This window comes from Eptatretus burgeri, chromosome 3 (assembly GCF_056783735.1).
Source record: "Eptatretus burgeri isolate ZD-2024b chromosome 3, Ebu_testis_v1, whole genome shotgun sequence".
Classification (NCBI taxonomy): domain Eukaryota; kingdom Metazoa; phylum Chordata; class Myxini; order Myxiniformes; family Myxinidae; genus Eptatretus; species Eptatretus burgeri.
Window position 1 is genome coordinate 2,052,823 of NC_140963.1, and position 17,143 is coordinate 2,069,965.

Sequence of the window (17,143 nt, forward strand, 5' to 3'; positions counted from 1 at the left end):
TTCACCTCTCTCCCCATTGGCCCGAGAAAAAGTGGGCGTGAAGGCTTTTTGATCCATAATTTTGCATATATCGATCGTCCTGGAGGCGGGGCCAAATCGCCCCTCGCTCACCGATTGGACGGCAAAAAGTGGGCGTGTGTCGTTTTTGATCCGTTTTTGAAGCACAAAATCCGTGATTTTGTACACGCTGTTCGACGTGCGCCCTGCACGAGTCCAACACCGGTACCCACAGCGGGGCAAGAACGGTGGCGATGCTACGGTTGCGAGGTGTGACGGGAAGGTCGTGGCGGTTGTGGTGAAGCGGCGTTGTGGTTGGTGGTTGATGTTGTGGTTGTGGTGGTAATCATGGCGGTTGGTCCAAAATAAAGATAGTAAAAGAAAAACGGCTATCCTGAAGAGTCGCAGCTCGCATAAATGACATGTATTCCCACTAGACAACGGGTTTGGACCTAACTACACATGTACTTACCGAGATACCTCACCTAAGGGACCTGAATGGTGGTTTGCGAATTTGGTAACCACAACAATATATATACATATATATATATATATATATATATATATATATATATATATATATATATATATATATATATATATATAAATATATATAATGTATGTGTGTGTGCGTGTGCGTGTGCGTGTGCGTGTGCGTGTGCGTGTGCGTGTGCGTGTGCGTGTGTGTGTGCGCGTGTGTGTGTGTGTGTGTGTGTGTGTGTGTGTGTGTGTGTGTGTGTGTGTGTGTGTGTGTGTGTGTGTGTGTGTGTGTGTAATGTATGTAATGTAATGTAATGCAAGTGTGTATGTAATGTAATGCAAGTATGTGTGTGTAATGTATGTAATGTAATGTCATGTAAGTGTGTTTGTATGTAATGTATGTATGTAATGTAATGCAAGTGTGTTTGTATGTAATGTATGTATGTAATGTAATGCAAGTGTGTTTGTATGTAATGCATGTGTGTATGTAATGTGTGGATGTAATGTATATATGTAATGTAATGTAATGTAAGTGTGTATGTAATGTATATATGTAATGTAATGTAAGTGTGTTTGTATGTAATGTATGTGTGTATGTAATGTAATGGAAGTGTGTATGTAATGTATGTGTGTATGTAATGTAATGTAATGTAAGTGTGTATGTAATGTATATATGTAATGTAATGTAAGTGTGTATGTAATGCATATATGTAATGTAATGCAAGTGTGTATGTAATGTATACATCATGTAACGTAATGTAAGTGTGTATGTAATGTATATATGTAATGTGAGTGTGTATGTAATGTATGTCATGTAATGTTATGTAAGTGTGTCTGTAATGTATATATGTAATATAATGCAAGTGTGTATGTAATGTATATGTCATGTAATGTAAGTGTGTATGTAATGTATGTCATGTAACCTAATGTAAGTGTGTATGTAATGTATATATGTAATGCAAGTGTGTATGTAATGTATGTAATGCAAGTGTGTATGTAATGGATGTCATGTAAAGTAATGTAAGTGTATATGTAATGTATGTATATATGTAATGTAATGCAAGTGTGTGTATGTAATGTAATGTAAGTGTGGATGAAATTTAAGTGTGTATGTAATGTAAAGTCTGCAATGTAATGTCATGTAATGCAAGAGTGTATGTAATGTATGTATGTAATGCCGGCGTGTATGTAATGTATTGTTGCAAATTTGCACCCGCCGGCGTGCGGATGGCCACCTAACTCGAATCGCGGCACGTCGCCCACCGGACGGACAATTCTCTCGTGACCCTCTCGGAACAACGCCGGGAGCTAGTCACGGGTGGGGGTTTAACCCCACCACGACCGTGCCAATTGCCCACCCGCGCAGGATAGGGTCGCTCGCCAAATTCGATCTACCTAAGTAGCCGTGCGGATGGTAAACCGGGCGATTGTACCTCGCCGCAGGTCGACTCCGGACACGAGCCACTTGGGCGGCCCGTTCCGTACTATCAGGATAACCGAGCGGTGTTATCGTCGACCTGGACGGTTCAGATTAATTACCGGGATGTTGCACCCACTACGAACCCCTTACGTGATGCAAGATGGAGGGTCAATAAAGAAAGGACAAAGCGAAACGGGCACAGTTCAACAAGCAAGCATTTTATTCATAGCCACAGACACAAAGCATGGAGAGACAGCTATACAATAATCAAAATGCACATACAACAGCCAGAACAAAAGTAAGAATGCAGAGCTACAACCGAATACGCGTACACACAGCAACACTTAAACAGTTCTACTTTACGAGACACGGCGCCACAAGATCCATACAAAAAACCCGAAAAGAAAATGGTGACTTCCCTTTGGGCCGTCGAGTCCCTCTAACACGTCCGTCGGCGTGGCCGCGCCTGGCCGCGACTCTGATCCCTGACGTGGTAGGCGAGTACTCTCCGGCATGCCTCGTGCTGGCACGTGTTGGCCGCTCGACGCCACGGATGGGGTTTCCGGCGCTATCTCAGCGCTGATAGAAAGGGGGGGGGGGGAAACGTTGCTCGAGGTCGTGGTGTGGGGAATGTCAGACGCTCCGTCCTGCCAGCGGGGTCTCGGGACTGCACCACAGAAGACCAGGCCAGCGGCCACCACAAAGAGGAGACGAAGACGAAGAGAGCAAGAGCACCAAAAGCGCTCCGCCGGTGTCCGACATTTTATAGCCCGGGGCTCCGCCCTTCACTCCGCCCCCGTTTTCGGCTCCACCCTCCTTCGAGAGGGTTCTCGAAGAGGGGCGTTCCCTCTCCCCGACCAGGCCAGCGGCCACCACGAAGAGGAGATGAAGACGAAGAGAGCAAGAGCACCAAAAGCGCTCCGCCCGTGTCCGACTTTTTATAGCCCAGGGCTCTGCCCTTCACTCCGCCCCCGTTTTCGGCTCCACCCTCCTTCGAGAGGGTTCTCGAAGAGGGGCGTTCCCTCTCCCCGACCGTCTCACGCTGGTCATCCACCAATCGGCGGCGAGCTGCCCTCCCCTCTTCCATCACACCAAGCGCGGGGAAAAATGGCAGGAAAAACAGGCAGGAAAACCCACGCGTCCTCGCAGCTCCTTCCTTGGCACCCTTGTTTGCCGTTCGGAAGCGGACGTAGTGGCGAAGATGTAGTAGCGTAGATGGTGGAGGTGGCGTGGTTGCAGTGTGGTTGGTGCTGTGATGGCGATGGCATGGTTGTTGAAATGTTGTGTGTTTGAAATAAAAGATAGAAAAAGAAAAAAGCCTAACTCAAAGCATCGCAGCCCAGATGGATCACATAAATTCCCTCCATACAACGGGTTTGGGCTAACTACACATGTACCTATGAAGATATCTCACCTGAGGGTCCTTTATGGTGTAATGCGAATTTCCACAGCTGTAACAGTATGTATGTAATGCAATGCAAGCATGTATGAAATGTAATGTATGTGTGTAATGTTATGTATGTATGTATGTATGTAATGTAGGTTTTGTAATGAAATGTTATGTATATATGTAATGTAATCTAAGTGTGTATGTAATGTAATGTATGTATGTTTGTTATATAATGTAAGTGTGCATGTAATATATGTATATAATGTATGTATGTATGTAATCTATGTATATAATGTAAGTGTGCATGTAATGTAATGTAACGTACGTATGTAATGCAATGTAAGCATGTATGTAATATATGTAATGTCATGTATGTAATGTATGTATGTTTGTAATGCAATGCAAGTGTATATGTAATGTAATGTATATAATGTATATGTGTATGTAATGTAAGTGTATGTCATGTAACGTATGTAATGTAATGTATGTATGTAATACAATGTAAGCATGCAAGTTATGTAATGTATGTATATAATGTATGCATGAATGTATGTATGTAATGTTATGTATATATGTAATGTAAGTGTGTCTGTAATGTGATGTATATAATGTATGTGTGTATGTAATGTAATGTAAGTGTGTATGTAATGTAATGTATGTATATAATGTAATGTACATAATGTAATGTGTGTATGTAATGTAAGTGTGTATGTAATGTCTGTGTGTACTGTAATGTAATGCAAGTGTGTGTGTCATGTAATATAATGTAATGTAAGTGTGGATGTCATGTATGTATGTAATGCAATGGTAAGCATGTATGTAATGTCATGTATGTATGCATGTAATGTTATGTAATGAAATGTTATGAAATATGTGATGTAATGTAATATATGTTTGTTATATAATGTATGTTTGTAATGTAATGTAAGTGTGTATGGATTGTATTGTTACCGGCCATGGGTCAGCCGCCAACCGACCGCTCTGAACGGAGCCGCAAGTCGAGTTGGCCCGACCGATCGCCCGGAATATAGATCACCGCCCGGATAACTCCGAGCGACGGGTCCTTGTACAAGAACCGAAATACGCCAATCGGCAGATCACGTGGGGTCGGGTACTCGGGTCGATTGCCAATCTTCAATGTACCTAAATACCCATGTGATCCAACTACCGGGGTATTCCACCCTCGACGGAACTCGGACGGAACAAACCGCCGAGGCGAGCTTGTCCGTGCGCGATTCCGAGCGGCGTAATCGCCGAAAACCGTCGGTCCAAATGTCCCCCTATTACGGCAAACCAACGGCTAACTACCAACACACGAAATGTTCAGTCAATGAGGGAATGGACGCAACGAGCAGATTTACATTCACACAAGGACATTTATTATAATGAAACACGTATGCAATTATACAAGCAACAAAAGCACGACAAAAGAACGACAACCGTCGACTTATTATGTACAGTCATTGACACTTAACAGCAGTTCCTACTTATTAGATGGGCCCACGGACACACGTACGCATGCACGCACGCACGCACGCACGCACGCACACACACACACACACACACACACACACACACACACACACACACACACACACACACGAAACGTGGCTGAGGCCTTTAATCACGAACTCCAGCTCGGACGACAGGTGAGCTGAAACTCAGAGCTTGACTCGAACCTTTCCACCTCGTGTGGTCTTCAACTTGTCCGGACCCGGGCTCCAGCGAGAGCAAGCTGGATCCAATCGCCGTGATCCTTCTCGAGCTCCCGCGAATCCTCCCGCGCTTCTCAACACGTGCCGGTGAGATGAGGCGCTGATCTTTCCTGTCGATCGTCGCTTCCCCGAGGATCCAACTCCAAGAAGAGGCCGATGCGTCGCACCAAGCCGGGAAACAAAATGGAGAACGAAAAGCTCCACGAACCAAGAAGGAGAGGAAGAAGAGGAAGAAGAGGAAGAAGAGGAAGAAGAGGAAGACGCCTCAACTCGCAGCTCGAGCCGAACAACCGGCTCAAGTTCCTTCCAAAACAAAGCAGCAGCCGAAGCTCACCAAGCCAGCCAAAGCTCACTGAGCCAGCCGAAGCAAAAAGCTTCCGAAGGCCTCAAACCAAGCAAACCAAGCAGGACCCGATGGCCTGCTGAACGACTGCTCTCTCCGAAGCAAAAAAAGCTTACTCCTCCCACGGGACTCAGCACACGAACTCTGCACACGGGACTCCCACGAACTCAGCCTGACCACGGGACTCCCACAAACTCTTTCGGGACTCTTTTTGAACAAAGAAAAGATGTCCTCTTTATCCTCCCCACCCCCTCCCCCGCACCCGGCGTGACTCATGCCCTCATGATCCACCCCCCCCCTCAACCACGGGCGGGAGGGAGTTGTTGACGTCACCGCAGGGTTCTTCTTCCTCTTCGCAGAAGAGGGGGAGTGACGTCTCCATTGTTTCGTTCCCTAACTATTAAATCGATCCGGCGCATCTAATCTATTTCAAAACATTTAAACAATGAAAGGTAACCTATCTAGGGAACATGCACTTATCGACATAGCTGACTAAGGGAACCTGTATGTTGTGTGCAATTGAATTCCAAATTCGTAACAGTATGTATGTAATGTATGTTTGCAATGTAAGTGTGAATGTAATGTTATGTATGTATGTTTGTCGTGTAATGTAATGTGTTTATGTTATGTAATTTATGTTTGTGGAGTAATGTATGTATGCAATGTAATGTAATGCAAGTGTATGTACTGTAATGTAATGTATGTTATGTAATGTGTGTACGTATGTCATGTATGTTAGTAGTGTATGTACGTAATGTAGGCAATGTGATATAATGTATGCAATGTAATGTATGTATGTATTGTGTGTATGTAATGCATGTAATGTAATGTATGTACGTAATGTATGCAATGTAATGTATTTAATGTATGTATGTATGTATGTAATGTACTCTTCCGGTCAAAAGTTTAAGAACACCCCCATTTTTCCAGTTTTTACTTAAATTTAAGCAGTTCAAGTCCAGTGAATAACCTGAAATGGTACAAAGCTAAGCAGTAAACTGCCAGTGGTTTAAAAAAAAGTTTAGGTTACCAAAAACAGAAAAAGAATGTAAATTTAAGAGTTGTTAAAAAAGGCCCTTTTCAGGGAACAATGAATGCGTTAACAACTGCAGCTGTTCTGCAGCAATGGAAGTAAATTAAGCCTTGAAAGTTGATGAAAACAATTCTTACAGGTGTCCCAACTTTTGTTGATTGTCTTACAGGTGTCCCAACTTTTGTTGAAACCCTCTGTCTGCACAAAAGCAGTGTTGGAACAGATTGTGTTTCTGCACCCTATGAAGCATTATTTGGACAATATGGCACTGCAGGAAGTGGTATATTGCTGTCATAATGGTGAGAAAAAGACAATTAACAAAGGAACACAGACAAACCATTATAACCCTTAAAAGTGGAGGTCTTTCTTTTGGAGAAATTGCAAAGAAGCCAAGGTGTCAGCAAGTACCATTTCCTACACCATCAAAAGGCACTTGGAAACTGGAGGAAAGGCTGACAGAAAGAGGTCTGGCAGACCCAAAGCCACAACGCAATCAGAAGACAAGTTTCTGAGTCAACAGCTTGTGTGACAGGCGGCTCACAGGACAGCAGCTTCAAACACAGCTGAACACTGGTCGAAGTGAGGAAGTGTCAGTTTCAACTGTGAAGAGAAGACTTCGAGCTGCAGGTTTGACATGTCGAGTGGCAGTGAGAAAGCCAAACTAAGATGGCAAAATAAGAAAAAGAGGTTTGCCTGGGCCATGAAGCACCGCCAGTGGACCACTGAAAACTGGAAGGTCTTCTGGACCGATGAATCAAAATTTGAAATTTTCGGTTCATCACGCAGGGTTTTTGTACGCCATCGAGTCGGTGAAAGGATGGTTCCTCAGTGTGTGACACCAACTGTCAAACATGGAGGAGGAAGTGTGATGATCTGGGGCTCTTTTGATGTATCCAGAGTCAGCGACTTGCACCCTGAACCAAAAGGGCTACCACAGCATTTTGCAGCACCATGTAATACACTCTGGCCAACGCTGAGTTGGTCAGGGGTTCATCCTACAGCAAGATAATGACCCATAACATACCTCCAGGCTATGTCAGAACTACCTTAGAAGAAAATAACAAGATGGTAGGCTTCAAATTTATGGAATGGCCAGCACAGTCTCCAGATTTAAACCCCATCGAGCTGGTTTGGGATGAACTGGACAGAAGGTGAAAGTAAAGCAACCTTCAAGTGCAACACAGTGTTGGGAAGAACTTTCCAAACAATATTCGATTTCCATTGTGGAAAGAATGCCATGAGTATGTTCCGCTGTTATATCTGCAAAAGGTGGCAACTTTGATGAGTCAAAAATTTAGATTACATTTTGTTCAACAAAACGATTCCATGATTTCTTTTTTATTTGCAATTGTTTATTTGATCTATGCTTTAATATCAGAGCACATGGAACCATTAAACTGCTTAAATTTCAGGAAAAACTGGAAAAATGGGGGTGTTCTAAAACTTTTGACCGGTAGAGTATGTACGTAATGTATGTATGTTTGTAATGTAATGTAAAGTATATGTCATGTTATGTGTGTATGTCTGTAATGTTATGTATGTGTGTTTGTTTTGTAATGTATGTATGCATGTGATGCAATGTAATGCTTTGCTATGTATGTATTTAATGTTATGTATGTGTATCCGCTTTTCACCTACTGGTTGGTCAGCTCACCTGTTGTCACCCACAATTGTAACGTGAAATACTGACACTGAAGTGCCCAGAGGACCTAAATGACCCCCCCCCCCCACACCGAGAATCCAAAATACCCATATCCAAACGACCCTGAGGACCCAAAAGAATGAAAAGACCTAGAAAACCCTTAAAGACGCTGAAGACCTAAAAAACCCAAAAAAATCCTGAGGAACCAAAACAACCAAAAGACCGTGAATCCCCAAAGGTCCCAGAGGACTCAAAATACCCTGAAGACCCAACTGATTGAAAAGACCCTGAGGACCCAAAGAAATTCAGCAGAATGTAAAATGTAGCTTCAGGTCCCCAACGCCCCACTCCCCACCGACCTACACACATACACACACAAAAAATCCCAATTCCTCAACCCACCCTCCCAACTGTCCTCTCTCTGCCCCCCCCCACCAACCCAACCATCACACCCAAACTCTGTACTCTCCTTCCAATCCACAAACTCCCTCCCAACCCAATGTCCTGAACTCCCCCCACCTCAAAAGTCTTAAACCCTTTGTTTTTAGCCCCATCTCTCAATAGTGAAGAATAACTTAAAAAATAAATAATTCTCGTATCCGGATCTGGATTCGGATGTTCGACAAAATTGAATTGATTCGTCCTTGTCACACACCCAACCTGTCCACCAACTTTCATCCGAATCCATCCATAACTGAAGATAGAAAGAGAAAGAAGTGGGTTGACCTGCAATTCAAACTGAATGTTTTTCATGTGTTGTGATTAATCATCACCAATGAAGATGAACACACAAAGGACATGTTTCCCAATTTGTTACACTGCGCACACGAAGCAAAAAGTAGGGTTCAGCAATTGGTTCACTTCTGTCTGTCCCTCTCTCTATAAAAGTCTGTTTATGTTCAATTTAATGTTACATTTTGAACACAAATTGGAAAACGAACCTGAAGTTTTGCAGTGCAGGTATCCTGCACATAATGAAGGGGTAAAATGCCTTGATGAACCTTCGTTATACCGAAAGTCGTTTTCCATTATTACCTCCACCACCGAAGGTGAAGGAGGTTTTGTTTTCACCCTTTTCTATCTGTCTGTCTGTCTGTGTACAGGATATCTCAGAGTTGTGGACAGGTTCAGTGTGTGACAAGAATCTTATATATTATTTCCGAGTTTGTGGTTTCGTGTCGCGCTATCTTCGACTTTGTTCTGCGCTCGAGTCACGTGATATTCGGCTTACATTATCTCAAAGACCATATGAGGTGCATGGTACAAAAAAAAGTAAATAAAATGGTTCTGAAACAGTGAAATCGTATTCCACTTACTGCATTAAAGTAAAATTACTACTGATACTCTGCATCAGTTCCTTTCTCAAACACACCCACCCCAACATGTCGCACAGAGCGCGGGTTATGCTAGTGAACTGATTATATTTTGGTGAAGATCCAGATCTGTATCCAGATCCGACTACTAGTATTTTTTAAGTGATTCTTCACCATGAAGAGATAGGGTCAAAAACGATATCTCAAAAAGTTGTGGACAGGTTGGGTGTGTCACAAGGACGAATTGATTCGATTTTGGTAAAGATCAGAATCTTGATGTGGATACAAGAATTATTTAATTTTTAAAGTGCTTCTTCACCATTGAGGGATTGGGCTAAAAACGATATAGTATTGTATAGCATGATATTTCAAAAATGTATTGGGGCTCAATATACTCTCATAGATCAGGGATTACGTGGTGGAGGTATACGCTCTACCGAGTGCCCTTCTCGTTTCTTATGAGAAAATTACACTTTGTTTCCCAACCGGAATGTTTCAGTCTAAAAGTAAAGCCATATACTTGGTAACGATGCTTTTAGTTGCAAGTGACATTATATTATCTTGTACATTATTTCCGAGTTTGTGGTTTCGTGTCGCGCTATCATCGACTTTGTTCTGCGCTCGAGTAACGTGATATTCAGCTTACATTATCTCAAAGACCATATGAGGTGCATGGTACAAAAAAAAGTATATAAAATGGTTCTGAAACAGTGAAATCGTATTCCACTTACTGCATTAAAGTAAAATTACTACTGATACTCTGCATCAGTTCCTTTCTCAAACACACCCACCCCAACATGTGGAGCAGAGCGTGGGTTATGCTAGTTATTATTATTATTAACCTAATATAGAGACAGTAACACAACAATAAAGTTAATTTAGTTGTAACACTTACCAACACAATCTTGAATCCAAGTTTCCGTACAAGAAGGCGGTGACGGGAGGTGGTGGGGGAGATGGTTATTTTTAACCCTTTCATTCTGAAATGTTAATTATTTGTAAGCCTTCTGAAAAGTTAATCAGTGGAAAAACATATTGTACCTATCATCACCATGAAGTGACATTGCACAATCACCATGACAATGTGACAGCTCCTTCGTTGTTGCAAATGAAGACCTTTAAAAGCGATGAATAATCCCAAATGAAACCTTTCGTTATGCGAACCTTCATCAAACAGGGGATACTTGTACTTTGGCTCTGAATTTGTCCTGATCACACATGTGCAGAGAGGAGTGAGATTATTTTACTCTGTCTACCTGTCTGGCAGTCAAACAAAATTGAAAGTAATTCCAAATGGGAAACTCACTGTTTTTAAGGACGTCATAAAGGACACAAACAATAGGCACAAATAACTCATGTAACATCTTAAATAAGGTGGTGTAAAGACGACGCATCAATGGCGGTAAAATTCCAGAAATAATTGTTCTCTCCGACCTTTAAAATCTTTATTTTATTTCGATTTAATTATATACTTAAATACGAGAACACAAATCGTTGCCTTTTTAGTGCTGTACTTCCAAATCCCTCCAGTTTACCAGTACTTGGACATCTTAAATAAAGTGGTGTAAAAGACGACGCATCAATGGTGGTAAACTTCCAGAATTTATTGTTTTCTATGGCCTTTAAAATTATTATTTTATTTCAATTCAATGGACATTGTAGAATTTCAAACCCCTTCCATTTAGTAGCACCTTGGACAATATATTGTTACGAATCTGGAAACCATTCTCATTCACACATACAGTTGACCCAAAGTTTAGTTATTTCGTTAAGTATATGTAGATAGTTAGAACCTCTCCCCTATGTCTAATGGGAATTTCATGTGTATGTTGTGAGCTTCTTTCTAGTTAGTCTTTGCATTAAATCCTCCCTCCACTCCTTCAGCGCCATTATGCACGTGTTCGAGGCTACGGACATATGCGGGGTGTGAGATCACCTCAGGGCCGACTCCGCCCCAGCAAGATGGAATGTTCCCCTCGTCCAATCGGGGGTGAGATCACCTCAGGGCCGACTCCGCCCCAGCAAGATGGAATGTTCCCCTCGTCCAATCGGGAGTGAGATCACCTCAGGGCCGACTCCGCCCCAGCAATATGGAATGTTCCCCTCGTCCAATCGGGGGTGAGATCACCTCAGGGCTGACTCCGCCCCAGCAAGATGGAATGTTCCCCTCGTCCAATCGGGGGTGAGATCACCTCAGGGCCGACTCCGCCCCAGCAAGATGGAATGTTCCCCTCGTCCAATCGGGGGTGAGATCACCTCAGGGCCGACTCTGCCCTAGCAAGATGGAATGTTCCCCTCGTCCAATCGGGGGTGAGATCACCTCAGGGCCGACTCCGCCCCAGCAATATGGAATGTTCCCCTCGTCCAATCAGGGGTGAGATCACCTCAGAGCCGACCATGCCCTAGCCAGATGGAATGTTCGCCTCGTCCAATGAGGGGAGGACACCGATCGCCCGATGCCCCTGACCAATCCGGAGGCGAGTTACCTCAGAGCGGATCCCTCCACCCGCCCAGGGGAGGGATAAGAAGGGTGGCGAGCTGTCTCAGAGCGGTCTTGGTCTTTTTTGGGGTTCCTTGGTGGTCGGTAGTCATGTTGGTGCTTGTGGTGGTGGTGGTCGTGGCGGAGGTGTTTCGTGGTGCTCGTGTCGTCGATCGTCGTTCGTGGCAGCCAGGATCGTGGGCTTGTTGGATCCTGGGTAGTGGGTTCAAGTCCCACCGTGGTGGGTTGGAGTCGGTGAAACCGCACGAGGCGGCTTGGTACCCAGCCAGACTCTGACCCTCAGCTCTCCTTCCATCCCGAGCTGAAGGGCCGAAAAAAGACCCACGAGGTCCATTTCTTTTTTGGGTGTGTGTGTCTGTCTGTGGCTAGTCTTATAAGTAGAAATCATTTAAGTGATTCCATTGTATATTTGCCTGCATTCTTATTCGTGGTTAAGTCTGCTCTGTGTTTCCCCCCTCTTACATTGCAAATAACTATTAAATGTTCCAGTTCGTTGTCTGTGCTTTCTTTCAATGACCCAGTATGGTTTGGGCTTGAGAATTAGTGAGGCCGCTTGTGCCGTAAATTGCAATTTGGACCGGCAGGTTTTGGTAATTCCCGCTCAGTTACACCAGACCCGAGTCGGTAACAGCGACTCAGTTCGGACGAAGCCTGCCGAGGGTATGGCTTCCCCGGTAGTTAGACGGCGTGGGTATTTAGGTAAACTGGAATAGACAAATAAACCCTACCCCACGCCATCAAAATATTGGCGACCATGGTCGATTAAGCGACCCGTCAACTTCGGAGTTATCCGGAGCGACGACCTTCAATTCCGGGTGTTCGGAGGGAGACGGCCCAACTGCTCCGTCGAGCGGTCGTTCCTCTCCCCCGAACCACAACAATATTACGGCATTTTGTGTCATCACGACCATTCAAGTTTTGTCGCTCGTAGACCCCATGTCCTTGTTTCTCAAGATAGTGCAGGGTAATGTGTTCTATGAACTCTGATTTGTTCAGTATTTGTTTTCAAATGTCCTTTGATGCTTGTGTTAAATTGTGTGCATGGACTGTATCCGATATAATAGCAGAAATATTATAATCACATCCCCATGGCATGGCAGGAGAAAACCTCAGGCAAAATAAAATAAATAACTAAATATATATATATATATATATATATATATATACATATATATATATATATATATATATATATATATATATATATATATATATATATATATATATATATATATATATATATATATATATATATATATATATATATATATATATATATATATATATATATATATATATATATATATATATATATATACACACGTGTGTGTGTGTGTGTGTGTGTGTGTGAGAAGAATGGTTGACACTTGGTTGAACGAATAACAAAGCATTTATTTCCTTTTGCACAAAAGCCTTAAAAATAATGTTGCTTTTCATAAAACAAAGAGTGAAAATAAAATGATGTGGAATTACATCACACCCATCCTGGAAGCACTTTGAAACACTTGACAAATACATATATTTAGGCAATAAAATGTGAAAGTGTAACAAAGTAAAACAGATCAATACTACTCGATGGAAAATGTCCGTTAATATAATATATGTTAGACGTGAAGTTTCAATATATATTTATATATCTATACCTACTTTAAAAAAAACAAGAACATCATGGTGTTAAAGCAATGTAGATATATCATTTGTATAATAATTTGTAAAATATTTTGCATGAAATGGAATATACTTTCAACATACAAAAATACAAGTTTATTTCGTAAGTTTTTGGTGCAAGATATTCTGATTGTCCCTTTTGCTAGTAACATAAAGCGAGCCAGTTGTTTTGCTTTCCATTAAGTAATGCCGACCTGTTCACAACTCAACTATTAAAGAGTGAAGTAATAAAAAAGGTATTTTTTTTCTCTTTATAATCAGCAATATCATTAAAAATCCAATGCTATTAAACCAGAGATCATTGCATACAAATATTGCATCTCATTTCATACTTGCACTGTATCTTCAAATTTTAGAAAGAAAGAGAGAGAATACTTGATGTTGTGAACTTCAGACACTAAAAATGTTTGAAAATCTTTACTGCTAAGTTGGTCTTTCATTTCAGGATTAAGCATGGATGGTACAGTAAGACTGATTGTGATCACAAGTTTAAAACATAAACAAAAGAAACGGAAGAAAACAGACCATTTCAGAGGCCTATGACAACAAAGTATAAGAGTGAGCAATCGTGATAGTAAATAATTCAGCAGTGTATCAACAGTATTCGAACAGCACTATCCCAGAAGAATGGTTTTATAAGAGTGCACCTCTTAAGACAACAGCCTTAGGAAACATCCACAACAGTGCAGAACAAAGCAGCCATATGCACAATGGGTGGGTATGCTGGCTTGTCATTTGTTTACATCCACCATTCCCAATATTTACAGATGAGCTCTCTCTGCACAAACCACAGTAATCTGAAACTAACACTTCTATAAACACCAGATGCTTCTGGGCAACAATATTTTCAAAATTTTCAACTTACCAAAGCCATCTGACTGCATGTAAAGAACTCACCAGGAATAATGATGTAAAAAAGAGGTTACAATTAGATTATCTTTGTGGTGGTAAAATGTTTAAACGTACTTTACACTTCGTGCCAAGTATCAATTATAAAGTTATGGTGTGACAGGCACTTGCCATGTAAATAAGCATTGCCTTCACATGCCCACAACCTTGTTCTGTCTCATTGAAATATATTTTTGTAATCCCACACAATTAATCATGAGGATGTTCCACTTTGGCACAGTAATCAAAATAATACTACATCTTTGAGAAAAATTGAGCTCCTTAAACTAGGTTCAGCTTTTTTAAAGATGTGAATGTAGATGGGGAACTTTGATGCTGCTGTTCATGGCCCTGCAACATCACAACACCCTCAGAAGTGCACATCCCAAACTAACCATGAGCTTAAAGTATAACTAACTAACTTGTAGATGTGCAGAAAATATTTAGAAAAAAAAAAAAATCAAACCCATAATATAAAACAGATTTGGCCAAAAGCAGCACCAAATGCAAGTCAGCAAATGTTTCAAGTTAAGAAATATACAAATGTTATTCTTTCATTTCTGCCAAAGACATTGCCAAATCACAAATTACACGTACGACACCACCATTCCGAGCAAGAAACAAACTGAGAAACCTTGGCATTTGCACTTGCAGAGTCATGTGCTTTATTACAACGCCTCCGGCTCTCCTCCATGTCAGAGATTTGATCCAGACTTGATGGACAAGATCCTTAAGTGGATAACACGGTGCCCTGTTTGTATACAGCGTGGTAAGCATTACGAAGCAGTGCATAAGGAAAACACGATTCCAGGAGATCCATGGTGAGAAATGGTGACTCTTGGACAATCTGTAATGAAGCGATTACAAAAGGGAAATCAAGATGAGAAACGATAATAACCATTTTAGTTGCAACTAGTTTAATCACTGGTAGCTCTGTGCCAAACAAATCATGGCATAGATTTTTTTTATTTCCATCACTCTCAACTGTGGAAAATATTAGTTCTTTGTGGGAAAAATCAGTTTGAATTTCAAATGTCTTGTTATACTTTTACAACACTTGACTTCACAAACAAATGCCATTCTTGCACTATCCATATTTGGGCCAGTCTTTTAAGCATTCCCAGATGAGCAAATGACTCCTGACGCTGGGAACCAAAGCTCAAATCCCACAAATATAACAATATGTAGTTGTCATGTAAAAGTGCACATCTACAAGAGTCTTTGGCCTGCAGAGATTTATGCACAAGCTCCTCAACAAGTCTTAGATCGATGTTTAAACAATACAGCAACACCGATTTTAAAATAAAAAAGTTTCCTTCGTCTCCTCTGGATGGTGTCATGAGATTTATTTCGTTTATTTCGTTTATTTCACATATAAAATGCGTTGAGTTGTTTCAGCATTTACGTTTTCTCAGACATGTCCAAACAGCTTCCAAAACAGTCTGCTTTGAATGCTTAGTAAAAGTTAAAGCAGAAAATAAACTGAATATGCACCGCAAAATGCATTTACATATTCAAAGAAAGCACATCGGAAAGAAAGACATAGGCACTATCAATGATAGCCAGCTGCCGACACAACCAGAATGAGACCAAGCAAACAAACTGTGCAGACCGTTGCAGTCCCCCAGATAATGCAAAAGTCGATACCCGTGTGAACGGTAACATTTTACAATGGTTTTAATGCCTGTTAAAATGACAGTGACTCGGTTGGAGTTGTCTCATGTCTTTTTTTCACACCGTATAGTAACCTGGATGCCAGGCCACGTGATCTGACCAGTACTTCCGTCCAGACGTTGCGATGACATGCGGTAACTGTGTGGTCAGTTGAACAGAAGGAGGGTAATTGCATCACTATATTCTGTAATTTATGTGTTGTTTTATTGTGTAAGTGTCATGAATGATCATACAAACGAACTTGCCTAGCGTTGTAAATTGTAGACTATTCACATTTGCAGGGTTATTTGAAAGCTTGCTTGTCAAGTTGAGGCCCAGTCTCTAGGCCTGATGTAGAGTTCGTGTGGATTTACTGTCGCAATTTAATCACCGGTAGCTCCGCCGGTATGTTATAGTATGTCATGTATATTGTATGTATATTATATATTATGTGGATACAGGCGCTGCATGTGTTCCATCAAATTGAATATCACCCAACTGGTGACTATGTGCCAATAATCATTGTATTACTATTTTCTGCAAATAGTTTCTTTACAATAAGGAATACAAAGGGTTAATGTGATGTGGACAATCTTAGAAATGGTACTAAAATATGTACTTTATAGACAGTTTGTGAGTCGATTGTGGTGAAATGATCCCACCCCAAAATCCAGTTATAGAGATTATATATTGTAACAAAGAACTGTCCTGTATGGATTTCATCATTCTGTTTATATTTTGTATGTAGCGGTGTGTCCCTGCTCTTTTTGTTGGACAATAAATATTGCCTGGGTATATTTTCCAATAAAAGAATACCGGAGAAAGGACTATTTATTCCCCGTTACACCTGTTAAACCAATCTCCATTCATCAACTTTTAGCTAATAGAGTTGACTTTAAAAAATAAATTCGTCTTTTTTGGAACCAATGTTGTAAATTTTTGTGAAATTAGTCTTGTCTTTTAAAATATACTGTATATTTCACTAAACCAAGACAGTCTTGGAACAAAAGGGCAGCAAACATTTTCCATTGCTCATTATCTTCCTGAGTAAACCATTCTGAATAGAAAGTGTTAATAAGTGACATCAATAGGCATCTACCT

The 17,143-nt window shown here is 41.4% G+C and overlaps 1 protein-coding gene across 1 annotated transcript in view; it reads right to left on the reverse strand.

Moving 5' to 3' along the window:
• Positions 1-13,204: 13,204 nt before the first annotated feature.
• The window catches only part of LOC147029292 (nck-associated protein 1-like), a 241,226-nt gene continuing 237,287 nt past the window's right edge, over positions 13,205-17,143 (reverse strand). The window contains exon 31 of the mRNA XM_085872236.1: positions 13,205-15,236. Within this exon, the coding sequence (XP_085728362.1) occupies positions 15,120-15,236 (117 nt within the window). The 3' untranslated portion in view covers positions 13,205-15,119. The remainder of the gene's footprint in view (positions 15,237-17,143) is intronic.